Here is a 23,458-nt window from a genome sequence, read left to right as displayed (position 1 = left end):
CAGTGGTCTCCTGGTTTCAAGTACACGCTGCCCATTAAAAAGGAGGAATGATGAAACTCCAGAGAGAAAAAAGGAGCCAGGAGGGTTGTCTAAATCGTTCCAGTCTCTCAGGACCAAATAAACCTATCGGCACTAGAGCGTTGGCATAAAGCTCTGGTAGTGGTCCGACACGTGTGGATGATGAAAACCTGGATTTGGTGGGGCAACACCCTACACGGTCCCGCAGCTACAAACCCTGTAGAATGAAAGCCATAGAAATAGAGAATATTAGGTACAACACTTGATGACTGCTTGATTTGCCGCTGGGGAGGGCATCCAAGCGACCAGACTCCTCCCATGTTCGTCAGGAGACGTCCACAAGCTTTCCTGCGAAAGCGTGCACCGACACCCCTGTAGATGCCTTGGTATTCGTTACTGCCCGCTTCGCGAACATACGCTATTACCCAATGGGTATTTTACTTATCCTCACAACGCTGCAGTCTACTTCTTGGCCTACAAAGCAGCAAATTTTCCTCAATACGATTGGTGCCTGTGCATCCATTTTCCAACCTCTCTAAAGCAAAAGAACTGTTTACGAGGGCATAGATTGCGCTGAATCTCTGCACATCCTACGGCGATATTGCCCTTCATTGTTTCTATGGGCTCGTACGCAGACGGCGTTCTAGAAAATTGGTGCCAACCATGGTTCCTCACCGGCAGGATAAAGAAAGGTAGTGGAGCAGAGATGACCAGTGCTATGGCTCATAATAACCGGTGATCTACCAAACCAAACATGCTGAGTCAAACGAACACACCAAGGGGATCAGTATGCGCAGAATTCTGTATGAAGAGCAGTACGCGAGCTGTGATTGCATACAGTGGCGTAAAATTACCTCAGACGATTCCCATGAGTACGGGCTTCTAAAGCGATGGTGGGGTCTTTATTTTCAAGTAAGTCTTGTCAGGGGCATGCGCTTTTGGCCCACTACCAGAAGCGCCCTAGCAATGAGCAAGCTGCTCCCGCCAAGACGCTACAGGTGCTAGGCACGACTAGCAGACGAGTGACAAAGAAAAAAAGGTTCACTTCAGATTAGAGGAGCCTGATAACCCCGTAGTGTGCGCATAGTTAGGCATAGGGCTGCCTTCAGGGTGGGTTTGCTCTAAGCACACAGCTTGGCGCCGGACTGTGTTTCAAGTGCAGCAAATTCATTTCTTTTGCATCAACAAAGGCTGTAAAGTTACATTGTGAGCATACATATACAGGAGGGATTCAGTCGCTGTGTTGTGAGTTTTTTGTTTAGAAGAGTCATGCTCGTTCTTTCGGCATGGATAGAGGCATTGAAAAGCAGATTAGCAGTTTGGTTTTTAGGCTGAGGGCTTTAAAAATGGTAGAATGCTGATTGCCGTGCAGAATCATTATGCTGAAATTCATGTTTCTTGCCTAAAGTTCGACAGCCTTTCCTATCTATCAGTGCACTGGAAGGTCTTCGAATGCCTGCTACCTTGGTCTCACAAGCATTCTCGGCGTTGCTTGTTTCAAGCTTTCTTTATTCGCAAGTATGTCATTTTTTGAAGGACCGTGCTTTGATGTGTTTCACTCCTCTATTTCTTCTTCCTCCTCTTGTTTGTCAGGGTTCTCTTCTGGCTCTTCCTCGTCATGACTCGCCCCATCCGAGAGCTCGTCGTCTCCTGGTTGAGGCTCTGGCTGTTCCTCCAAATCCGGTGGATCTAGCTGCACGTCATTAGGGGCTATAGGGAAGAAGGGATGACCTCCGTATTTTAGACCCCAGCCGCAATACACAGAAGCAAACAGCTTATTGTAGCAGACGGTCACTGCACCTGGCCACGCGTTGCTGCGCAGCACCACAGTACTATGGCTTGCTTCCTTGTAAGAGGCATTGTCTCCAACGAGCCTCACATTCCACGCCTGGCGGCCGTCAGGCAAATTAGGGTCTTCACTTGCTGGACGGGTTAGTTCGAGAATGGGGTCTTCTTCCATCTGGTGTTGCAAAGCAGGATATCTCTCATCTTTCTCATCCAGATCTGGGTACACAGTGAGACCTTCTGTAGTCAGATAGGGCCTTGAGTGTGTCCAGGCGCTAGTGCTAGCTAGTGCCTTGGCTGAAGGAAATTCGAACTCTGGGTCTTCCTCTGGGTCGCCCGCTTCGTCTGAAATTTGCAACAACCCCGCTGGGCAGAGCACTGTATCAGCGGATATTATCGCGATTGTCGCTCTTAAAAGATGTTTTTCTCTGCCCGGAAACCAAGGAAAGCTGACGATTTGTCTATCGAGGTCCCCTGTGAAGAGCTTTTTGATTTTCCGCGCGGTTGCAATGTGACTAGGCAAAACGTCTGGAAGCAATACCCACTTATACCCATCTGAATGCATCACGAAGTAGGTGTATGTGTTGCTTCCCGTCCCCCGGCGATCCATGGCTTCTTCTGTCTCTTGGTCAGCTGTCATATTCTCCTCCCCCTCATAGCGTGTCTCTGCTATAATGTAGTCCTTCTTGATGCCCAGTACCTTTCCCCAGAAGCGAGCCGAGACAATCCCTGGAGACGAAGCCAATAAACGTTTTAGGGCACAACAGATCCGAAAGGCTTCGCTTGCAGTAAAGCCGCAGCCAGCCCAGTTGAGGAGACGGTTTACTTCTAAAAAGTCGGGGCACTCTGCGGCAATATGCACCTCATTCTCGGGGTCTGCAGCTTGCACAAGTCGCTTTGTAGCCTTCAGCCATTCGTGTAAGGCTGAAGACATTTCCTTATTCGAATTTGGTAAGGGATGTGTAACTCTGTTGGCAGGGGGCTGTAATGCTTTCAGGGCCTTTACTGACTCCGAGACCCTCTCGAATGCCTCGTAAGGATCGTCGGGCTGTTCTGCCACGAGGGCAGCCACCACATCACTCAAATGGTCATATATATTGTGGCCGCTGGCCCCGCATTTCTGCAGAAGACACTGGACCTGTTCTACTGTAGTGGGTGTAGTCATTGTCACAGGAGTGCCTCAAGGGCTGTATGCAAACGGATGGACGGCTTCGATCGGAACCGACCGGAAGTATCACTAACGATGCTACAGCATCACCAAGTGCATCAGATCTACACCGGGGGCATATATGATCCTGTTTCTCCCAAGACAGGGAATTGACTCATGGGCGTTCTATGTTGCCTGTGCCTCGATAACTGAGATTCAGATCAATCGGTCTTGCATCAGGCCTCATACAAGCTTTGATTTTATTGGAAAAACTATATTTTAAAATATTAACACCATCACTTTCCTTGTAGGAACCGCTTGTCTGTGCTTTCGGAGACCAGGGGCCCCCCGAGGTCACTCATAGTGCAAGTCGAAGGAAGACGCTACAAATGGGACTGCGTTAATCGTGTCTCGCTAGGCAATTATGAGACTTCAGCACACTTACTTTTGTTACACCTTGCATTGTGTCTCAGAGGAGTTGGCTCAAAGCAAGAAAAAGCAATATATTTCATGAGCTATTTCTACCAGGGACCTGCTCTTTTGGGGTCCGTCATAGATTTTGATGCAAGACTAATTATCCTATTTACTGAATAAAGATGCTTTGGTCTATTAGCTGGCGTGATTAGGTAGCTCAAACGTTTGTGTAGGGGACGAGAGTCACGCAGTGATATGACGCGTAGATCCGCAGCCGGAGCAGGGCAGCCAAACAGCCTTCTCTTGTTAGAAGACTGAGTTCCACAGTAGATCTGCTGCGCATTGCCTGCAGCCAACTTTATAGGCTTGGTGTTGCTCTCTATTCCCGATTACACTTCTGACGCGTCCAGGGCAGTCAGAACGAGAAAGGCTGATGTCTGCCTTGAAGCAGAAGCTCATGCGGATGAGCGTCGTTGTATTTCGTTAGAGGAAGGCCATCTCCTGGAAAGGTGGGAGAGCATAGGAGGCTGCATCAGGAATCAAAGTGCACGCCTGCTTCATACCATGCAATCTTCGTTGCTGAAGTATACGGCTTCTCGGGTTGCCTGCCGCAGCATCCGCAGTGCTAGGGAAGGCACTGAGGCCGAAAATGTGGGATCCCGTGTAAGAAACAGCAAGAAAGAGGGCCAATTTCAAATTTCTACGACAGAAGACATTCTTCATTCCATCCTGCCACCAAGAGAATGGACAGAAGGGGGCGAGGTTTGGGCTCAGAGCGTCAGCACAACCCCTGCCACTAAGGCTGATGTCGTGGCGCTAGAGCAAGAGCTTGATAAGCGCCTGCGACTCCGCAGGGCGAAGAGCTACGGCATTTGTCAGATTCGAGAGGAACTGTACTCACAGTGCTTCGATGAATTGCTTAGACAGGTTGCACACACAAACGTACAAGCCAAAATCCAAGAGTCCAGACCATTTGCCATCAGACATAAACTGCAAGGCATTTATACAGGGCATCATACACTAGAGCAGCGACTCATGACGCACCATAGACCTTAATCCTTTACTCATAAAACACGTGGCCTCAACACTCTCGAACCCCTGCACAACTACCTCTGGTTTGTCTAGGTGACTATCCAGTGTGCGGAGAGAGGTCTGCTTCTGAATCGCGTACGTGGGGAGCTGAGGTCTCTGATAAAGTCCCACCGCCGACTCTACGAGTCCTCGGCGGCCTTTGGCGTCCGCAAGGCCCTTTTGGCGGAGGTTGAGAGAGAGGCGGAGGAGGCAAAGTGTACAGAACTCGAGAACGAAAATGAAAGACTACAGAACGAAATTGAAGAGGCGAAAAGAGAGCTAGCGGAGGTCGAAGCAGAGCATAAAAGGAAGATCGAAGTAGTACGCCAACATCTGACAAGTCTTCTTGCAAGCTACCGTTTTGACTTTCTACTCAAATACCTGCATTACTACATTCTTCTTGCCGTTCAGATGGCTTCACTGCACCTACAGAGCCCTTATAGGGGAGTGTAGCCGCAGAATACCTTCATCCAAAGACTGAACATGTTGAGGCAACCCCTCCCACAGTGACTCAGTCGCCAGTCTGTCCATCCCCAGCAATTGTATTCTTTTGTAGGATCTTCGTTGTTGTGAAATTAGGCCTGTGTACCTTATTGAGCTTCCCTGTGCACCTTAGTAATCAGCAACTCTTTGAATGTGGTGGGGAGAGCGTTTGTTGTTGGTGTGGCGAGGAATGATGGAAATCCTTGAATAGCTCTAAAGCCTAGATACCCAACCATGCTGACGTTTAATAATAACACGGCGAAGTTCTATTATTGTAATGATCTCTGAAACAGGAGTGTAATCTCTGCAGGAGAAAAATGAGCATGAGTCCAACATTGCTGCTCTACGGCGAAAGGCGCAAAAGGTGAAACGAGAAATCGAGCGACTGCTCTCCACCATCCAGCACGTCTAATGTTGTTGTTACAAAGGAGCTATAAAAGCTCGAGGGTAGCCACATAGGCCACCCAAATGAAGCACCTCCACCCTTGCACAAGCAGGGCCTAACATGCAGTCCTCTGGGTGCTGTTGGTTGCAAGGAGCGGGTCATACGAAATGCAGCCCTGGCCATGCATTGTAGTATGAGAGAGTGGAGTGACATGAAATACTAGGCAACTACTATATGAAGGATCTGCGACTTTACCTTCAATAACTCAGCTTAAAAGCCCTCTAATGTGATCCTTACTGCCAAATCGTTGCGGTCAATGCGGTAAACGCGAGGGCCGTCCCATGCCTAGCTCTTCTTATGACGCTCCACAAAACCTCAGCGCTTATGGCAAAAATAACACGCCCTTTACCATTGAATACCAAATAGTCGCTTGGGAGCTACCCGCAGCTTATTAACGGGTCAGCTCGCGAAGTTTTATTTTGCACTTGGATACGTTTGCATAAGTTTGATGCATAACCATGGAAAAGAACACAGGGAATCTTCGAAACAGTTCTGTGTAAGCCTCGGCTGAACGACGTCGTAAAGGAACACTAGAGCAGAGAAGAAAAACGTGCCTCAAGTGGCTTCTCACTACGGACTCTAGCGGCCCCAGTGCTTGCAACTACAATGGACTGTGCAGGTGTATCAGAGGCAGCACCTTGTCAGACTTTCAAAAGACGTGTAAATGGCAATAGCAGTTCATCATTTTTGCCTAACACATTGCGAAATGCATCCATGGTTTCAGACCTTCAGATAAAGAGGGCACTCCACCCAAAACCTTGACTATGGAGCAAAAAACTACGTTTTGGTAGTCGAGAAGGCCTATCCCGATTTTATTCAAGGTTTACCCGTTTGTAGCAAAGTGTGTGAAGGTAGCAAATAAAATGCACCGAACTGAGTCCCCAGGCGTGTATTCCGGAATTCGGGGTCCTGCGGTGAAGGTAGCTAAGCACCCTGAAAACCTCGGCAGTACACATGAGTGCGTAGCTTGGCGAGACAGGGGTTGGCTTGCCAATATTTTAGTCGCAGGATAAAGTGGAAGCTCTCAAAAGGACTGAACAACAAAATATACAGCCGCATTTCGGCGTGCTGAAGGAAGCCAACTAGGAGTAGTGTGGGAGATTTCTCTTCGTCGGAGTCGACGGAAGGAGCAAGAGCGATGTGTACATATAACGCAGCACTAAACCATGATCAAAATCTGTCTCTTGTCTGTCTCTTTATTCGTGGCCTCGGAGGTGGATGATAGCAGTGGACAAACTTTGCACTATACCGCGGCGGTTTCCTTATGCCCCTCGGTCGTACAGATACAGTGAAAGCGACTAGCCCAAACGAGGTCCATGGTAGCAACACAGCTTCGCTAATAGAGTGAAGAAATCGTGGTAGGTGCGAGTGCTCCACATGTCTCTTTCAGTGCCCCCCTACCGAATCTTATCCTGTGTGTTAGGATTGCTGGCTGGTGCTGCCGTGGCCTTAGGGACTCCTAAACACATCTGGCTACTAACGAGCACAATAGTCAAAAGTATTGTGCACAGATACAAAGTAATGGAAGACCCTAGGCCTCATACGTCTCCACATTACTTGTTGCGACGGCATGCTGCTTCCCGGCGCTACAGAGTGTAGGAGGCGCCACATGAGGAGAAGAAATCCGTTTGAATGCCCTGCTACAGTAGTCTAGATAAGAGCGGGAACAAAGACGCTAACGCATGAAATATCTAAAATCTAGTTACAGTGGGCTGCCTGGCCATGTGTAACACCAGATAAATGGGCGAACGATTACTGAGGGGACCTACGTCGAAAAATTTATCCATAGCGCCTATACCGGCATTTTCGATCAGCCGCCTGTGGTGGCTGGTCATGGGCCCTCCCAGGTTTACGCGCTATGAACGAAGGTTTGTAGTCAAATCATTGACAGAGGAAACTTGCATCCTGCCGCGTCAGTTTATCTATATATTCAAGCACGGTGGAAGTGGCATCTTTCTGAAATTCAGTAAAGTATAGTGCAAAAGGCCAGAAGAACAAAGCAGCTTATGCACACGGGCTTGAGGACACATGGTGAACCGCTTGTTAGCTGCGGGATGACAAGGGATATAATGTTACTTTTTTGACATTCCGCCCTAGCAGATCCCGACGGTCAATTTAAGATGAAGCACGGGGCTACAATCGATAGGCCGGCGGAAGCGATACTGGAGCGGTGAAGAGCTGTACCTCGTGTGTCTGGCCCTGGACTGCGCCAGCAGTACATTTCCTTGACCCAGTCCACACGAAATGAATCAATTGTTGCCATTTGGTAGCAGGATAGGTAGCTTATTCACATTTATGTGCTTGCAAATTTTATATGCATGCAAGCCAATTTTAGACTCTATGTAGCACCGCTACGCTTGTAAGAAAGGGGCTGAGTCACCCACGTCCGTACTGACTGGCTCCCGTAGCCTACAGCCTGCACACCCGTTTGATCATGTGCAGATGCCGACAAATATTACACAATGCCCCAAGGGTTTGAATGAGAAGTTGTTTTGAATTTTAAGCAGACAGGGGAATTGCTTCCCCCCACTTTTCCTTCCCCGTAGCCGGCTCGCGTTGGGACGCACACGTGGCTTCGAGGGGTCACTTCGTCGTCTCTTTACCTGCTGTCATAAGCATTTAGTCGTAAGGAAAATTTATGTACAAAAAGGGAGTAAGCTAGAGCATAGATATTCTGCCAGCATGGTAGAAATTGCGGCAGGGCGCGCACATTTACAAAGCGAATGAGGTCGAGAGACTGAGTAGATCGGCGGAAGCACGGAAAGACAGAGAGTGAAACAATTCTGAGAGAAACGCTCCTTGTTCCTGGCGAAAACTGGGCAGTAAGCTCTAGTACTTGGGATAAGGGACACTCGCAAAAAGCGGCTACGGACAGAGAGGTGGCACCGAGTTGCGTATCTATCGCCAAAGGCGAGCCTTTCCACATCAGCTGCCCCAGATCTTAGAGGAGCAAGTGAAATAGCACCTATACTAAGAGACAGTGCGCCGCAGGTAGGTGCTCAGGTAACTTACGGCTGGCACGAGGCAGCAGAGATGACGGAGGAGACCAGCGGGGCAGGCCTCGCGAGGTTTTGGGCATTTACGCCGGCCATCGATCTAATAAGTCTTCTCACGGATGTGCCCCTCCAGCACGATGCAAAGTGGGAGGAGCACGAGCAGCGAAAGCGAATGCAGAAACAGGATCAGCTCCGCATCCGACGTGCACCAGATTCATCCATAGGTAGGCCCTGAAATTACGAAGGACTCCCCTAAATATGTGGAGTGTATAAAATGGAAACAGACATTCGAAGCTTAAAGTGCCTGCAGGCGAGCAACTGGGCTTGCGCGTGCGCCTCATTCAGGCCCATTATCAATCATTATGTTGGGGTTGGCAGATGTCCACCATGTAATCAAAACTGCACATGCAAGGGCCTCCCAGTGTCTTAATCAACAGGTATTATATGGAAAGAGGCAGAAACACACAAGGACACCATGTTCGAACAAATCATTGAAACATAGGACGATATGATGCCAAACACAGTTTGAGGCAGAGCAGCACAGACATGGAAGACACCCCGGCATGCATACAAATCAATACAGAAATCAGAAGGAAGATTCCGATATACTATGGGATAGAGAACTAGAGTGGGTCGTCCGGAAATAGCCTGTTATATTCATTGGACTATTGAAATGACTGTGATTCGCACTTCTCCCTATTCATCCTTCGTATGCTACAGGTGCACTTTATTTTGGTGGAGGAGACAGCTGAGGCTGCTGCTCGAGCCCTTCTGCTTTTGTTCATCCTTACCGACGAGGAGCTCTCGGTCAGAGGTCAGTATGCTTGTGTAACGTCACACGGGAGCCCCTGATGGATCAGTTGGTTAGGCTATCCCGTGAAAAAAATGGCGGTCTGCGTGCTTCTACTTGAGTCTTTGTCTACCGTGGCATGGTGTATTTTTTTGCTCCTGCTTGGTGATGCAGAGAGAGTTCAATTGTATCTGGAGGTATATGGTAACGCGTTTGTCAGGGAGCAAACTTCTGCGTATATACACCGCGCTTCAGTGCAACTTGAGGAGTCCGTATCGACATCTGCACTTAAACTAGCTAAAGCTTACAACCTCCTGCTAGGGTACATGGCAATTGATAAGTCGTACACTTTATTAGCTCGTAGGAATCGTCAGCACGTGATAGGCTGTGGTGTGTCGAGTCGGGCCTAACATGCACACACTCCGCAAGGCAACGTCTTGGACTTCCCGTGCTTTCGCAGCTTCGTGTGTGGGGAAGAGCTGCCTGGCCTAAGCAGGTTGGTGAACTTGTCGTTGACAAAGCATCGTAATCGGGACCAGCTGCTAGGTCTGTCAATTGAAGCTCCACTTTACACTGAGAGCCTATTCCTACCTACAGCACAAGCCCGAACAAAGAATACCGCTTCCTTTTTTGGGGCTTCTTGGAGTCTTAAAATCCCGACATTAGAGCTGCCGGTGGCCTAGGAAGCCGAACCATTCTTACCACTTCGTTGACTCTGTTTTGGTCTCTTGGTACTTAACGGGCGCCCCCTGCTGCCGAGTGCTGTCACCGTGAATTTCAGTCGTACTGCGGGGATGGCGGCGAGCTGTTCCCTTTGACACGGAAGGCCTCAGAGACCAGCGGCTACGGTATTACTACGGAGACCGCTTCGACTATCGAGCCAACCTGATGGATTGGAATTACCAAAACCACATCCAGCCCTTTGTACGGCATTGCAACATTTCCTTGCTCCTGCTGCCAGCCGTGTTGCTTCTCGATGGTGCTTTACGTGTCTAGGCTTCAGCTGGTTCTTTGGTCTTATCAAGGCGAGGGGGTTGCACTGATCACTCTGCCAGTAGTCTGTTCTAACAGTAGTCTAAGACCTGCTTGGGTTTAGCTTGTCATGTAAAGTCTTGGTCCATGACGGCCTTCAGCAAAACACATTGTGGATACATATCAGGCCCCGCTAGTGCACTGGCGGCAGTACAAGAGATTCGCAATGACTGGTACGGTCCCTCAATGGTGTAAGAGCACTATAGACTCTCAGAAGGATTCCACGTGGAGGCACTGGCCATTAAAGGGCTTTCCTATAAATAGATCTCGCATAATTTGCTTGCATGCCCATTAAGTCCGCTGTACGTTATTGACATTAGCTGTGCTTGCTTCTCGTTTAATCAAATAGCTTCTTATCAAGTATCCAGGGCTCTGAGTGAAACCTGTGCACAGGCCAGGCCTTTGATCTGGGTTCAGCTCCTCGTCTAGAACCGAACAGAACGCTGGCAGCCTACATCAAAGGACGACACGTGAGCGGATTCCAGCTTCCTAATGGCAACAGGCTTGCGCCTTGGGATAAAGGTTTAAGGAACAAGGTAGACGCAACTGTTTCAGATAAATGCATGACCCTTGCCTTACTAGAACGGGCTGAGTGACCCATATCTCGGTCAGTTCCTTAGAAAGTGCTGGTGGCTCTGCTACTGGTGCTATCGTGCTGCAGAAGAAGTCTGCCGCGACTGTCGGAGTACGGGGCTTCTGGGCTGATGTGGTCAGCGGCCCCTTCTACACTCTGGGTCAGTGTTCTTCCCTTAGGCTTCAGCGTAACCGCTCCACAGCAATTAATGCATCTTACTTTCTGCATTACCAATGCATTCACCCGATTATTCTTGCTTCTAAACCAAAACATTAGCAGCGTCATAACAGCACTAAAGCCTCACCACAATATGCCATTATGGGTCTACCTACACTAGGACCAGCAAGAGAACTTCGGAGTGTTCAAGCAGCGACTGTAGCAATTAGGGTTTCGGGCTTATGGTCTAGGCTTAGCGATTTTAGATCGAGTAATTCATGGACATCGTCCCTATTGCGGTCTTCAATCAGGTGGTGATGGCTCGGCACCACCTTTGCTAAAAGACACTTAAGAGACAATGATGCTGAGTGGACAAACATCTGGCAATAGCAGTATGCGTGGTGAATGCAGCATATGATATTACAAACTCCATCCCGATATCACGTGCATCAGGATGTCAGATGTTTACAGGGATTGCAGTAGATGCTCCATTCAAGGAAGAGGCTTTTCGTACTGTGAGCCAACAACAGCGACATGTACGTGAGGACATAGCACGCCGCATCCGCTACTTCAGTGCCTTTTTGCCCCGTTGTAGCAGCGGTCTATTAGAACAACATCTACATCATTTAGCGGGATTTTCTGTGGAAACTAGCGCAGCGCCCTGTTGAGCCCCGGCTATATAGTCCCGGACTAGCGTTGTGCGCATGCTCCTGCCTCTATATTCACATCAGCCCAAGTCTATTGCTATTTCTAGGCCCAGATGAAACTTATGTGGGGTTTATAATGTGAATATATGTGGGTCGACATGTGGCCATGGGATTTATACGGGCTGTGGGACTGCGATGCCAGAACACCCAAGAAGTATCCGAGTTCAATTTAACTGCTGCACTCTTCCAAGTGCTGCGGGGAAAAGTAAGCAGTTTTTATCAAACGCATAGAAAGCTGAGGCCTTGAGAATGCAGAAGATTGACAAACCACCCACAAACCGTTAAGCTGCTCAAAATTGTACATTCATAAGTTAACACGCTTTACAGCTGCTCTAGTTGTGTAGGTGTGTGCAAGAATTCTTTAGTATTCTCAAAAGGATCCCCTGAATTTTCTGTGTGAGAAGATGTGCACTCCTGCCGAATAGCCTTTTACATAATATTTTGAACAGCATGAGTTACACCTTGAGGAGCAGATATGGGTGTGTCGACACGAGAGTCGAGAACTAAACGTTTACTTGCGGGATTCGTGTACGTGGGTGCATTACTTAAACGGCTGAAGTGGCAACGCTTGCTCTAGCGGCTGAGGCGTTGGACTAAGCCGTTGGAATTTTGTTGTCGTGTGTGCTGCATAGACTCTGACGGTTCCGCCTGCGACAACTGAAACGGACAGGTACCCGTGCTTGCTAACTAACATCCTACTACGATTGTGAAGATTTATCGTCTTATTGGTCTCGGGGCTTGAGATGCGCCTGTGTCTCTTTTTCATGGATTGTACCGCTTTGTTTTCACAATGAAAACTGGACACTAAGTCTCGGCTGGTGTCTTGGGCCACAGATTTCCGTATCCCTCCCTTGTGGAGATGGCGCTGGGGGGTCACGTGAAGAGGGCTGAGGCGGCAGAAAGCCAACAGGCTCATATGACAGTTGCGAACGAAACAGAAGTCAGCGATTCCAGCCACCAAAACAGCAAGACCTGTGGCAGCGACTGTAATGGTAGCTCTGAACCCGAGAGCACTGCTCGCTGCACTCCTGCATGTCCTACAAACGGCACTTTGCCCAACAGGGGTAAAGCTGAGGGTGGCTGGAGCCCATGTGCAAATGCCAGCAACAGCAACACGGGTGGTGGTAGTGCAGTAGTAGATACAAGCTGCAAAAGGGACCTAGAACAGTCACCTACAGGAGAAGTCAGGTCCACCTCCGAGTCCCCACAAGGGGCTACCACAGGTACACCATGCTGGGGACGTCCTACGCTGATCAGACTTGCAAGTATATCTCAAAAGCTTTAGTTCTTGTTCTCCACTAGCCTTCTCCTTAAGCGAACATCACTGCTGCAATGTTGGTTCTTCCAAACAAGCGGCTTAGTGCCCACTTGGCCTCACGCACGCAAAGCTGGTGACGTGCACATGCGCATTGCGCGTAGGCTGGAACGGTGTGACTGTCTCTATTGTCTTGGGTCCACTCGAGGAAATCGCAAGCAATAGACGGTGAGACAGCCAGTGCTGGCAAAGGAGTTCCAGTGGCCATCCTTTTGTCAAGAAGCCCCCAGTGCTGTGCAGCCCCCATGAGTGCGTTAACGCTTCAGCCTTCAAAAGACAGCGGACATTTGTGTCGTTGGTTGGGGTTTGGCGGGAAGATTGCTGCTAGGGAAGTTTGACTCCGGCACGAATACTTCCGGGGATGCAGAGGGCCAAAAGTCCGCCTTGGATACCTCCACCGTTAGCTCACCTCATTCACCCTCCCCTGCTGGGGTCCTTGGAGAAGAAGGAAAGAACTGCCTGCTTAGCAGTGTTCTCAAGCCGGGAGGCACAACCGTTGTGGAGAGTCTCAAGTATGGCTAAACCGACGTAACAGTCAAACAGGAGAGGGTTTAATGCTAGAAGCCACTTTGACGGGCTAGGTGTGACCGACAGTCCAATTTTTGGGTGAAGAGACATAGTCAGTGCCAGGTAGCACTGGCGCGTATGTTCCTTAGTATTGGGATTGTAAGCTTTGATGGCTGCAGCCTCGTATAACAATTGCATGGAACTTCTCAGCATTAGTTTTCAAAACAAGTTCGCATGCACCCAACAGATTTGCTCGTTCGAAGGAAGAAACCAAGGGGACAAAACCCCTGGTCCGTTCTTGGCTCTTCCTGCTTGCTGCTTCTCCCAGTGCCTCGAGATGCGTTTCCTTATATACGCCAGCTTGTAACCCTTTTTTGAAACTGCCTCTCTGTTCGCAGATATTTGGGTCACATACCGAGTAAGGCCAAAGTAAAGTAAGGAGCTTTGCATAGTATGCTGAGTGCAGAGTGCCTCCTTAAGCTGCATACAGATAGGGACTTGCTTCATAATTGCTTATTTCGTTTGGTGTGGTTTTATGGGAGTGGCTGTGCAGGTACCGGCGGTTGATAGCTACAGCTGCGGCAAGGCGTGGTTGGTCTCAATTATCCCCAAAAGGGGTCGACCGTAAGAAAAATCTTTGCAGCAGACCCTAAGAGACTCTCTGGCAACCCCACGAGTCAATCCACAACGTAGAATGCACGACGATAGCTGCTACGCAACGCCTGCATAGCTCCTGGAGAAGAGCAGCTACTGCATTTGCGACGATGCAGCGTGGGCAATTGCTTGTGTGTCTGTTGTTGTCAACCTTTTATACGAACGACAGGCACTGAAACGGACACAGAGGTCATGCCAGAGGAACAAGAAAAGACAGAGAAAGAGGCACAGGAGGAGGAAGCCAGCGCACCAGATGACATGTGCTTCATACACTGCTGAGGAAATACGGAAATGTAGGGTTTTTTGATGTTGACGGCGTACGGTTATTTTTGATTATTTGGGTGTTGACTTAAGCAGTGCTCGTGCATGGTAAGCTTCAAAGTCTACCCTGAGGGCGCACGCCTGCGTCAGATCATTATTGGCAACCTCAAGCCTTAGGGCGACTCTCTAGTGGCTTGGAGCTTGGGGTTAGCCCGGGATTCCTACCTAGCGAAACATATCCTTCATAGTTGCGAAGGATTGCAACTTTTACCGCTAAACTTCCCGGAATGATTGGCTATTCACGCCCTCTAGGCGGCGCTGTACGTCACTGTAGTTATGAACGCTGGTTAAGAACAGTGAGCTTGCTTTCTTTTTAAGGTTGAGTCAAAGCGAGCGTTTGGGTCAGAAAAGGCTGGGAAGTGTTGAAAATTGAGACTCTATCTTATCCTCTGCTCAGCATCTCAAATCCTTCCCTTACCTGTCCCCAAGTCGTCTCTATGTCCCTCCCCCTAACAACATATGGCGTTGCTGCGGTCCCAAAGGCATCGCAAACGCAAACGCAAAAGCCAGCAACCCCGGAGAAGCGGGGTGAGGGGCCCCTTGAAAGTCTGCGTTTCCGGAAGGCAATTGCTCCATTCACAATTCCAAAACAAAAGCACACCGTTCTTTTGTTGGCTCAATCAATCTTGACCTCCGTCGTTCTCCTTCGGCGAGCCCCTGAGACCGAAGGCGACAGCGTGAGATGAGGCGTGAGACAGCACCTGGGGAGTTCGACGAGAAAAGGGTGCATGCAGGGCGAAGGAGGCGTCATCCTTCAGTCCTAAGGTTGCGAATAATGGCCTCGATGGCCTCAGTGTCGGACGAGAGCTCATCTATCCGGCACTTGTAGAAGGACCTTATTTGGTCCAACAAAAACATTTCCTCGGGGCACACCAAATTCACTGCAATGCCGCGCAACCCGAAACGCCCTGTGCGACCGATCCTGTGCAAGTAGGTCTCGAAGTTGACGCAGACACCATCGGGAAAATCTATTCCGGAGGGGACGATCCTTTGCCCCCTCCGGTCCACGTGCTGCCCCTCCCAGGATTCCTCGAAGCCAGGGGGCCCCCCGAAAGGCACCCCAGGGCCCCCCGCGACGTCCGGCTGAGGCCCTCGGCCCCGGCCTGTGTAGTAAATCGGAAGGTCAAAGTTGACTACCAGAGTGACCTGTGGCACGTCTATGCCTCGCGAAAGGACGTCCGTGCATATCAAAACCTTTGTCTCCCCCCTTCTGAATTCTTTCATTATCCTGTCTCGAATTTCAATGGACAGCTTCTCGGGGCCCTGCGCCTGAGACCCTGCGCAGAGACGCAGGCGGCCAGACATGCACAGAAAGGAGGGGAAGTGACAACCTGAGGGATACAGGCCAAGCGGTGAGGTGTCGCCCCCCACAGTAAGCGTGCGAACGACGAGAGGCGTTGCTGCCCCCACACGACAGCACACCGATCGACAGAGGAACGGACAAAAGAGATGCCAGCCAACGGACAGAGAAGGCGGAGCACTCGGAGGATCAATGGCGCAGGCAATGTGATCGAGCGCTCTCGTCCTCCTCTGTGGCTTCGCCCCCGTCTCTCAGGCCTTCCTCGTTTAGGGCGACCCGCCCGTCCGAGGTTCTGTCTTACCGCAGATTAGAGAAACGGAGAACGAGAGCTCCTTCTGAAGCTTGAGCGCCAGGAAGAAGGCGAGCCGTCTACTGTTGACAAAGATGACGCTTTGGCCGACAGCGAGCGCACCGTAGAGGGTCTTGAGGTGCTCATACTTGTGTTTGAACACTCGCATCACGAGCTCCCTGTCCACGGGAGCACCAGGGCGCTGCAGATGCTGCGGAAGCATCAAGTACGACGGGGCCTCTAACTCGAGGGGGTCTCCTCCAGGGGGGCCTCCCGGTGCCTCTGGAGGCGGCAGGCGGGGGTCTGCCACCATGTAGAACTGCTGGATGCACGAGAGCGTTAGCTCCTCCCTCTTCAGCTGTACATACACAGATCCAGCAGGGTGAAACGCGGACCGCTTTTCGCAAAAACCCACACAAGAAGACGCCCTCCGCCACACATCCTACGCACAGGTCGGCCGATCTTCGCAGGTGCTGCACGCGCGGCGAGTCTAAGCAGGGAACGTCGCTGCTGGCGCCACAGCTAGAGCACACACATGCGGGGTCCTTTGCATACCGTGATTTTGTTGGCGCGAGGAATGAGCTTCTCGGCAAACTGGCGGACGGTGTCGGAGTACGTCGCGGAGAAAAGCAGAATTTGAAGGTCGTTGGGCAGGAAGCGGCGAATCTGCTGCACCTGCAGGCAAAGGGGTAGGGCAGACACGTTCGACGGAGAAGCATGCAAACACACCACTGACCGCGCTGCTGCCGTTGCAGCCGCCAGGCGCCAGATGGTCCTGCCAACAAAAAATCATTCGCGCGCTTCCCCCGTGCCATAAAAGCCTTGCCAACTCCGGCATGCCAGCAGCCGCAGCAGCTACACCGCTTCAAGTGCAAAAGCAGCACCTGCGGGGCCATGTTGTTCGCGAAGTTGATGAGTTCGTCCGCCTCATCAAGAACGAACATCCGCACCATGCTCGCGGGGAAGCGCCGCTTCTTCAACAGTTCCATCGACTTTCCTGGATGTTGATGCGCAAACAATCACCGAGAAAACACACGCAACTGCAGCCTCCCTGAAATCAGCGGGCAGAGCACCAATCCCCCGTAGCATGGCACAATCAGGCTTCTTCGACAGCCGCAGCACTATACGTCTGGCGTCTGAGGGGTCCAGAGCCATGGATGCAGCCAGAAAGGCTGCTGAAGCAGAGGCTCTAGGCAGACCTGAGAGGCTCTCAGAGCAGTGGCAGAAGCGTCTCCCCTGCGGCTCTCTGTTCACCATGAAAGAAGCAAAAGGACAAGCAGAAGCAGCAGCAGCAGCATACCGTACCGTACCTGGTGTGCCGACAACGATTTGCTGCCGTACGTCTGGGGAGGTATTCGAGCTGAATACAACTTCTCTGCCCTCCGCGTTCGGCGAAAAAAGGCTGCTCTCATCCGCTGTCGCACCATCGGGGAATTCGCTGACGCCTGCAGGAACACCTCGAAAAAAAGGCCGATGCGAATGCGACAGCGCACACCTCAGCGGCGCCAGCACCCCAAAAGAAGCCTTAATAACAACTGCAAAGATAGTACCACGCAGCAGCAGCAGCAGCAGCGTCTTTACCGGGGCGTGACTGCGGGACGGCCAGGAAAATTTGCAACCTCGTGAAACGAGCTAAGCTCTTCAGCACGAAGACTGTCTGCTGCGCTAGCTCGCGGGTAGGGCAGAGGCAGAGCGCCTTTGATGCGCAGATGATGCACACACAAGGAAACGGGCAGTAACGACGAAAGGCCAGCTGCGCCACCACGCGAACAGACGAAAAAAAGAGGCACCAACAGAAGCCCACACCAGCCGCACGCAACCCGCACCAAGACGGCACTGCCGCAAAACGGCGAGGCGCACCGAAAGCGCACAAGAAAAAAGACGAAACGTTCGCAACAGCCCTCGCAGCAACAGCGGCAGCAGCATTTGCTGCAACAGCAGCAGCAGCATTTGCAGCAACAGTAACAGCAGCATTTGCAGCAACAGCAGCAGCAGCATTTGCAGCAACAGCAGCAGCAGCATTTGCAGCAACAGCAACAGCCCTCGCAGCAACAGCAACAGCAGCAGCATTTGCAGCATTACCTGTGGCTGCGGGATGTCGGGGTTGGCGCAAAAGAGCATCGAGAGAGCGAAGGTGGCCGTTTTGCCGCTGCCGTTTTGGGCCTAAAGCAAATCCAGCAGCCGGAGGGAAAGAAAGACAAGGGCAGGCAGGACCTATGGGGGGCAGACGAAGTAACACCACGGAGACGCGTGGCAGTCGAACTGAGAAACTGTGCAGGAAACGTCAGCTTGCGTCAGACGCAGAGGCTCAGAAACAGCCGAAATTTTTTCGTGTTGATGCATGCACGAAGGCTGATGCATTCCGCATACCACCCGCAGGCAAAGGACTCACGCAAGAAGACAGACACAAGTTGCCATGCAGCCGCCAGTTAAGCCGCAAAACAGATGCACAGCTACTCACAGCGCAAGCGACAGCAGTGGCCCCTGCGCTTTCAGAATAAAAGACTGACGCCTCCATTTCCCCTCAATTGATGTTATTACCCCGACACGCACGCATGCACGCCTGCATTCAGATTCTGGACGTCTATTTGTAGACTGATTCACATATTCTTGTGAATATATATGCGTGCGGGCACATGTACACACACTCCGGGGTGCCGAAACATCCCCATAGTTCCAGTAGACAGCCACATAGGCAGGCGGCTTGAGGAACCGCTCAGAGGCTCTCAGTTTACGCACCCTCCGTCTGCACTGATGTGAAGGCGGGCAAAAATCAATGTCTGAACGCACTTCCAGAGGCGGGATGCCGGCGCATGCAAGGCTCCCCAAAGCCTGTAGTTCCCTGACCCTTAAACGCATAGACGCACGCGGAAGAAGTGGGCTATACCTGAGCAATGAGGTTCTCCCTGTGATTGAGCACCAGGGGCAGCGCAGCCGCTTGTATCTTGGAGGGCGCCTTGAAGCCTAGAGCCTCGACTGCCAGCAGCAGTTCTTTCGACAGTTTTAAGTCCGTCCTGCGGCAAAGCGCCAACGCAGCAATGCAGCACGCGGCAGAAGCCCTTGCTCTCCCGCACATCCTTAGAAAAGCGGTCCACAGCAAACCCGCTGAGGAGAAGAGAGGCGGCTGTTTGTGCGCAGAAGGCGTGCATGCACTCTGTCTACCGCACGGACTGTGGCATCGACCTAGGAATGCTGCCTACGCGCTGTCTGAGCATTCAGTGGTGAAAGCAAGTATCATCAGCAAGGACGATACAGGCAGGCGCTGTTAACGTGCTGCCTTTTGGCGTTCAAAAGACTCGAGAAAAAAGAGGCACAATCCTGTTTGCGGGAGGGACGTTTGCGGGGCAGCAAGGTAGACAAACACACCATGACTTCGCAGAAACAAGAGGAGAAGCGTCTGGCTCTGCCCTTTGGATCAGCAAATGGGAGCCGCCATCCACCCTGTCTAGATGTGCTCGCCCCGCTGCTGCAGCATCACTGCTGCTGGCTTCTGCCGAGGCTGCAAGCTGCGAGTTGACAGTATTCCTGCCCATGTCAGAGACGGGCACGGCGTTCGAGGGAGCTAGCGCCGATGCGGCTAGACTGCTCGAAGCATCATCCTCTTCATCCTCGTGAGCTACCTCCTCGGTCGCTCCGTCCGCCACGCCTGCTCCTGCTGCCCCCTGATTTCCACTCCTGCTGGGATTGCTGCTGCTGCTACCAGCGGGAAGGTTAACCTTCAACGATTCCAACAGGCCCTGCAGCTGCTCCAGGGAAGCCCCTCCCGCCTTCAGGCTTTCGAGCAGCCGCGCTGCCTCCTCCGAAGTCACTGGCATCTTGCTCTTGCTGCTACAGCTGCAGGCTCTGGCTGGAGGGTCCTGAGGGGCATGGGGAAGTGTTCGCTTTCTTGCACAAAAGCTGCGGCGGCCTGAGCAGCCCGCGCGCGCTGTAGCCGCTGCAATTACCGCAGTCGCAGCCACAGGGTGGAGGAAGGAGATCCAGGGGAGTTGATCACGCAACGGGAATCCTCTACACCTGTCTGCCGGGCTTAACCTCTTCAAAATCCAACAAATACGAGACAACACTTCCCGTTGTTCTTTTCCGTGGCAGCGAAGCCCCGCGTGATCGCCACAGGCGCTGCAGCGGAGAGCGCCTTGGCAGCGCCAACCACAACATGCAGCCCCTGGTCACAGCCGCAACTGCACTACTGGCAACACCCTATGCGGCCTCCAAACATTTATATTTTTTGCCTTATTCTGTTCATGTGCTTTATTTTCTTTGCGCGGATCGCAGCAGCAACCGCCTTTCTCGCCGCAGGCCCCCGGATCTGCACACGTGTCTTTGTGCCATCCACTCTCAGCGGGCTCAGCAGCGTTTGCGCGCGCCTATGGGTTTGATTTGACGGCAGTAGCAGCAGCAACTGCCGAAAAGCAGCATGGTCAGCACTCTTAACGGGGTAGAGCGCACGCAGTATTAGACCAGCAGCAGCAGCGGCTCCTCTCGGCAAGGGCTCAGCAGCAGCGGTGTCTGCTGCCTATTGCCGTGCAGATGAGAGAGCATCTCAGCTCACTACTGATGCATGCACCCTTTTTGATGCTGCTGCAACGACCGCACCAGGAAGCGCTGCCCTGCATTTCTTGCTTCCCGCGTTATTGGCAGGCTACGCTGTAGCACTGCCGCTGGTGCTGCTGCGTCTGTATGGCCCCCTCAGGCCCTGCAGCAGCAACGGCAGCTGCTTGCTGCCATGTCAGACATAAATCTAGAGAGGGAGTTGCTGCTGCGACAGCAGCGCATTCAGCAGCGCCGCCTAGCGCAGTGCAGACTGCAGACGGAGCAGCAGTCGCAGCAGCAGGATCTGCGAGGACAGCCGCATCGGCTCTTGAATGGGGATGGAGCCCTCTTGAGTGAAGATCGCGCCTTTTCTCTCAATACACCCAGAGAGGCGCTTCAAGAGCTCTTACTGCAGGAGCAGAGCCATCACGCCGAGCGGCAGCAGCAGCATGACCGCTTGCTGCGATCCAGCTGCAGCGATGGCGACCTGAGTGTCTCGGCTGCCACAGCAGCAGCGGTGCACGCTGCTGTAGCCGTTGCTGCGCGTTTTTCCTACACTGAGCGGCTCTGTTACCGTAGAAGGAGCAGCAGCAGCAGCAGCAGCGGCAGCGGCAGCAGCAGCAGCGCGCGAGCGTTTCTTGTCGGCAGAAACTCTCCCGTTGCAGCAGCAGCTGCGGCTGCGGCAGCTGCTGCAACAGCTGCAGCCTTCCAGGCATCGGAGCAGCAGCCATTGCGCCTCCAGAGCCCAGGCAACAGAAAAAGTTCCCCTCTTCCTGATTCAGTCTCGCCGCAGAGAATCTCGTCCTGTTGGAAACATGCGCAGGCTGAAGACGCTTTGAGCAGCCGTCTTTGTGGGAAGGAAGCCGCGTCTGCGGCATATGCAGCGGCCGCTGGCGCGTCAGGCGGCTCTCGCGCTACTGCTGCTGGCGAAGCAGCTGCGTTGTTACAAGCAGCAACAACAAGCGGAGGGTCTGCCTGCAGCTCTGCAAGGGGGGAGGGGACGCCAGATAGCACCTCAGCAGGAGACATGCCAAGGCTGCGCTTCCATCTGCCTCCCTTGCCATGCGCGCTGCAAGCGACGCCGATAGCGGCAGAAGGGGCTGCAGAGGCCGCATGCAGGCAGTTGCACTTGGAAACAAGCGCTTCAGGCGTCCCCTCCTCAGCTGCCACGCCTGTTCCTCCAGGAGGGGCAGGAGCAGGAGCAGGAGGAAGAAGCGTGGGAGCAGCAGCTGCAGATGCATTCGTAGCGGAGGCTGAAGCGAAAGCCGAACTGACTGCTGCCGGTTCTGCTGCAGCGGCGACTGCCCCCCCTCCGAGTGAGCAGCAGCTGCTCGAGCCGTACGGCGATGAGCCGCCAAGATCGGGAGGCTGGGAAGAGCAGACAGCAGCAGCTAACACCAGTCAACGTGACTGCGAGAGCAGCAACAGAAGCTGTGTTTCTCTTGACCTTCTAGAGGCAAGCCGCCTGCCTCTTGCTGGTGCTGCTGCTGCTGCTGCTCTGGCGGTGTCTAAGGATACACACGCCTCTGCGCTGCAGTTCGAGCAGCAAGGCCTCTTCAGCGGGAGGAGCAGCAGCAGCGGCAGGCAGCGTCGACTGCAGCTCGACGCCTCCTCCGAGGCTGCCTTCCCTTCTCCGGCAGCTGCGGAGAATGGCAGCTTTTGCTCCTCCGGATACAGCAACACGCGAGCCGCGGCTCTGTGGAGTCTGCATGCTGGCCGCAAAAACAGCATCAAGGCATTCGACTACGGCGCCCTCCGCAGCAGCATCCGCAACATCCGAGAGAGCTTCACCGTCTTTCCCGCGGCTGCTGCTGCGGCGGCAGCAGCAGCTGCAGCAGCAGCAGCCGCAGCAGCTGCCCCGTCACCCCCGGCACCTGCGCAAGGGGGGGGCTGCAGCGGCAGCAGCAGCAGCAAGCAGCAGCAGAAGCCTCAGACGGACTCTGTGGCATCAACGGCCTGTGGATGCAGCAGCAGCAGAAGCCTCTCGACTCTCGGAGCCGTCACAGGTCTTGCGGCTGCAGACGGCGGCGGCAGCAGCAAGGCTTACACTTCCCTCCCAGCTGCTTCACCCTCTGGCAGCAGCAGTTTCCCCCATCAGACTCCACAGAGTCATCTGCAGCAGCTCCAGCAGCGGCAGCAGCTGCAGGATGGTGGACGACCCGCTGCACATAAAGCTCCATCGGAGGAGCGCATGCAACATCCAGAGCACCAGCGGCAGCAGCTCGAGACGCAGGCTGCCCGCGAGGAGCTTGCGCAGCACAAGCTGCTGCTGCTGCAGCAGGAGATGCTGCAGCAGCAGCAGCGCCAGCAGCATGAAGAGGCCCTTGCGGTGAGTGCACCGGGATGCGGCGTCTTTGGCATGGCGTTGCTACATCGGCTCGTAGCCTTTCGCTTCGTTCAAGCCGCGTGTCGGGAGTGCGGGGGGACTGCTTTGTTTGTAGTGCTTCCGTGTGTCTGCGTGGGATTGCGCATGCTGCTGCTGCGTCTGCAGGCACGCACTGCCGAGGTGCAGGCCCTAAGGGCTGACCTGGCTGTGCTGCAGCAGCGGGAAGTGGAGAGCCGCAACGAGGCTCTGACATCACGCCGCGAGCAGTTGCTGCTGCAAGAGCGGCTGCAGCAGCAGCAGCAGTTGCTGCTGCAGGAGCAGAAGCGCATCGACGCGCTAGAGGGGCAGCTGAGGGAGAAGGAACGGCGGCTGCAGCAGCAGCAGCAGCAGCTCCAGCAGCAGCAGCAGGAGCTGCAGCAGCAGCAAGACATGTTCGATAACTACCTCCTGGAGCAGACGAATGCTGCTGCGTCTGCGGCTAGGAGAATTTGTGTCAGAGACTCCCAAGGCCTCTGGGCTTCACGCTGCGGTTGCGATAGGTGTAGGTGTGTGTCGGAAGAGCAGAAACACGCGACAGCAGAAGGAGCCGCTGCCGCTG

The 23,458-nt window shown here is 52.9% G+C and overlaps 4 protein-coding genes across 4 annotated transcripts; 1 reads left to right on the top strand and 3 right to left on the bottom strand.

Moving 5' to 3' along the window:
• Positions 1 to 1,573: 1,573 nt before the first annotated feature.
• Positions 1,574 to 2,968, bottom strand: LOC34620725 (radial spoke head protein 6 homolog A). The gene has a single exon (XM_026334428.1). The coding sequence runs from the start codon at positions 2,966 to 2,968 to the stop codon at positions 1,574 to 1,576; it is 1,395 nt and encodes a 464-aa protein (XP_026190213.1).
• Positions 2,969 to 3,928: 960 nt separating this feature from the next.
• Positions 3,929 to 5,330, top strand: LOC34620726 (33 kDa inner dynein arm light chain, axonemal). Its single transcript, XM_026334447.1, has 3 exons — positions 3,929 to 4,291; positions 4,490 to 4,756; positions 5,229 to 5,330. Exons 1-3 carry the CDS (start codon positions 3,929 to 3,931, stop codon positions 5,328 to 5,330), a joined length of 732 nt encoding a protein of 243 aa, XP_026190232.1.
• Positions 5,331 to 15,162: 9,832 nt separating this feature from the next.
• On the bottom strand, positions 15,163 to 19,819 carry LOC34620728 (ATP-dependent RNA helicase FAL1). Its single transcript, XM_026334446.1, has 10 exons — positions 19,371 to 19,819; positions 18,892 to 19,018; positions 18,087 to 18,167; positions 17,586 to 17,700; positions 17,315 to 17,419; positions 16,889 to 17,001; positions 16,560 to 16,679; positions 16,250 to 16,362; positions 16,017 to 16,183; positions 15,163 to 15,692 (listed from the first exon to the last, which is right to left on the bottom strand). The coding sequence occupies exons 1-10, from the start codon at positions 19,817 to 19,819 to the stop codon at positions 15,163 to 15,165; spliced, it is 1,920 nt and encodes a 639-aa protein (XP_026190231.1).
• Positions 19,820 to 20,908: 1,089 nt separating this feature from the next.
• LOC113146600 (antifreeze protein Maxi-like) lies at positions 20,909 to 23,242 on the bottom strand (the record flags this gene model as incomplete). The annotated part of the gene is made up of 5 exons (XM_026334445.1): positions 20,909 to 21,005; positions 21,187 to 21,239; positions 22,338 to 22,408; positions 22,582 to 22,696; positions 22,907 to 23,242. Coding segments are annotated over 5 exons (672 nt in total), but the record flags the coding sequence as incomplete, so codon positions are not given.
• Positions 23,243 to 23,458: the final 216 nt, after the last annotated feature.

This window comes from Cyclospora cayetanensis, unplaced genomic scaffold (genome assembly GCF_002999335.1).
Source record: "Cyclospora cayetanensis isolate NF1_C8 unplaced genomic scaffold, CcayRef3 CcayRef3_contig_42, whole genome shotgun sequence".
NCBI lineage: Eukaryota > Apicomplexa > Conoidasida > Eucoccidiorida > Eimeriidae > Cyclospora > Cyclospora cayetanensis.
The sequence above is the reverse complement of the archived record's forward strand: the minus strand, read 5'-3'. Positions and strand labels throughout refer to the sequence as shown.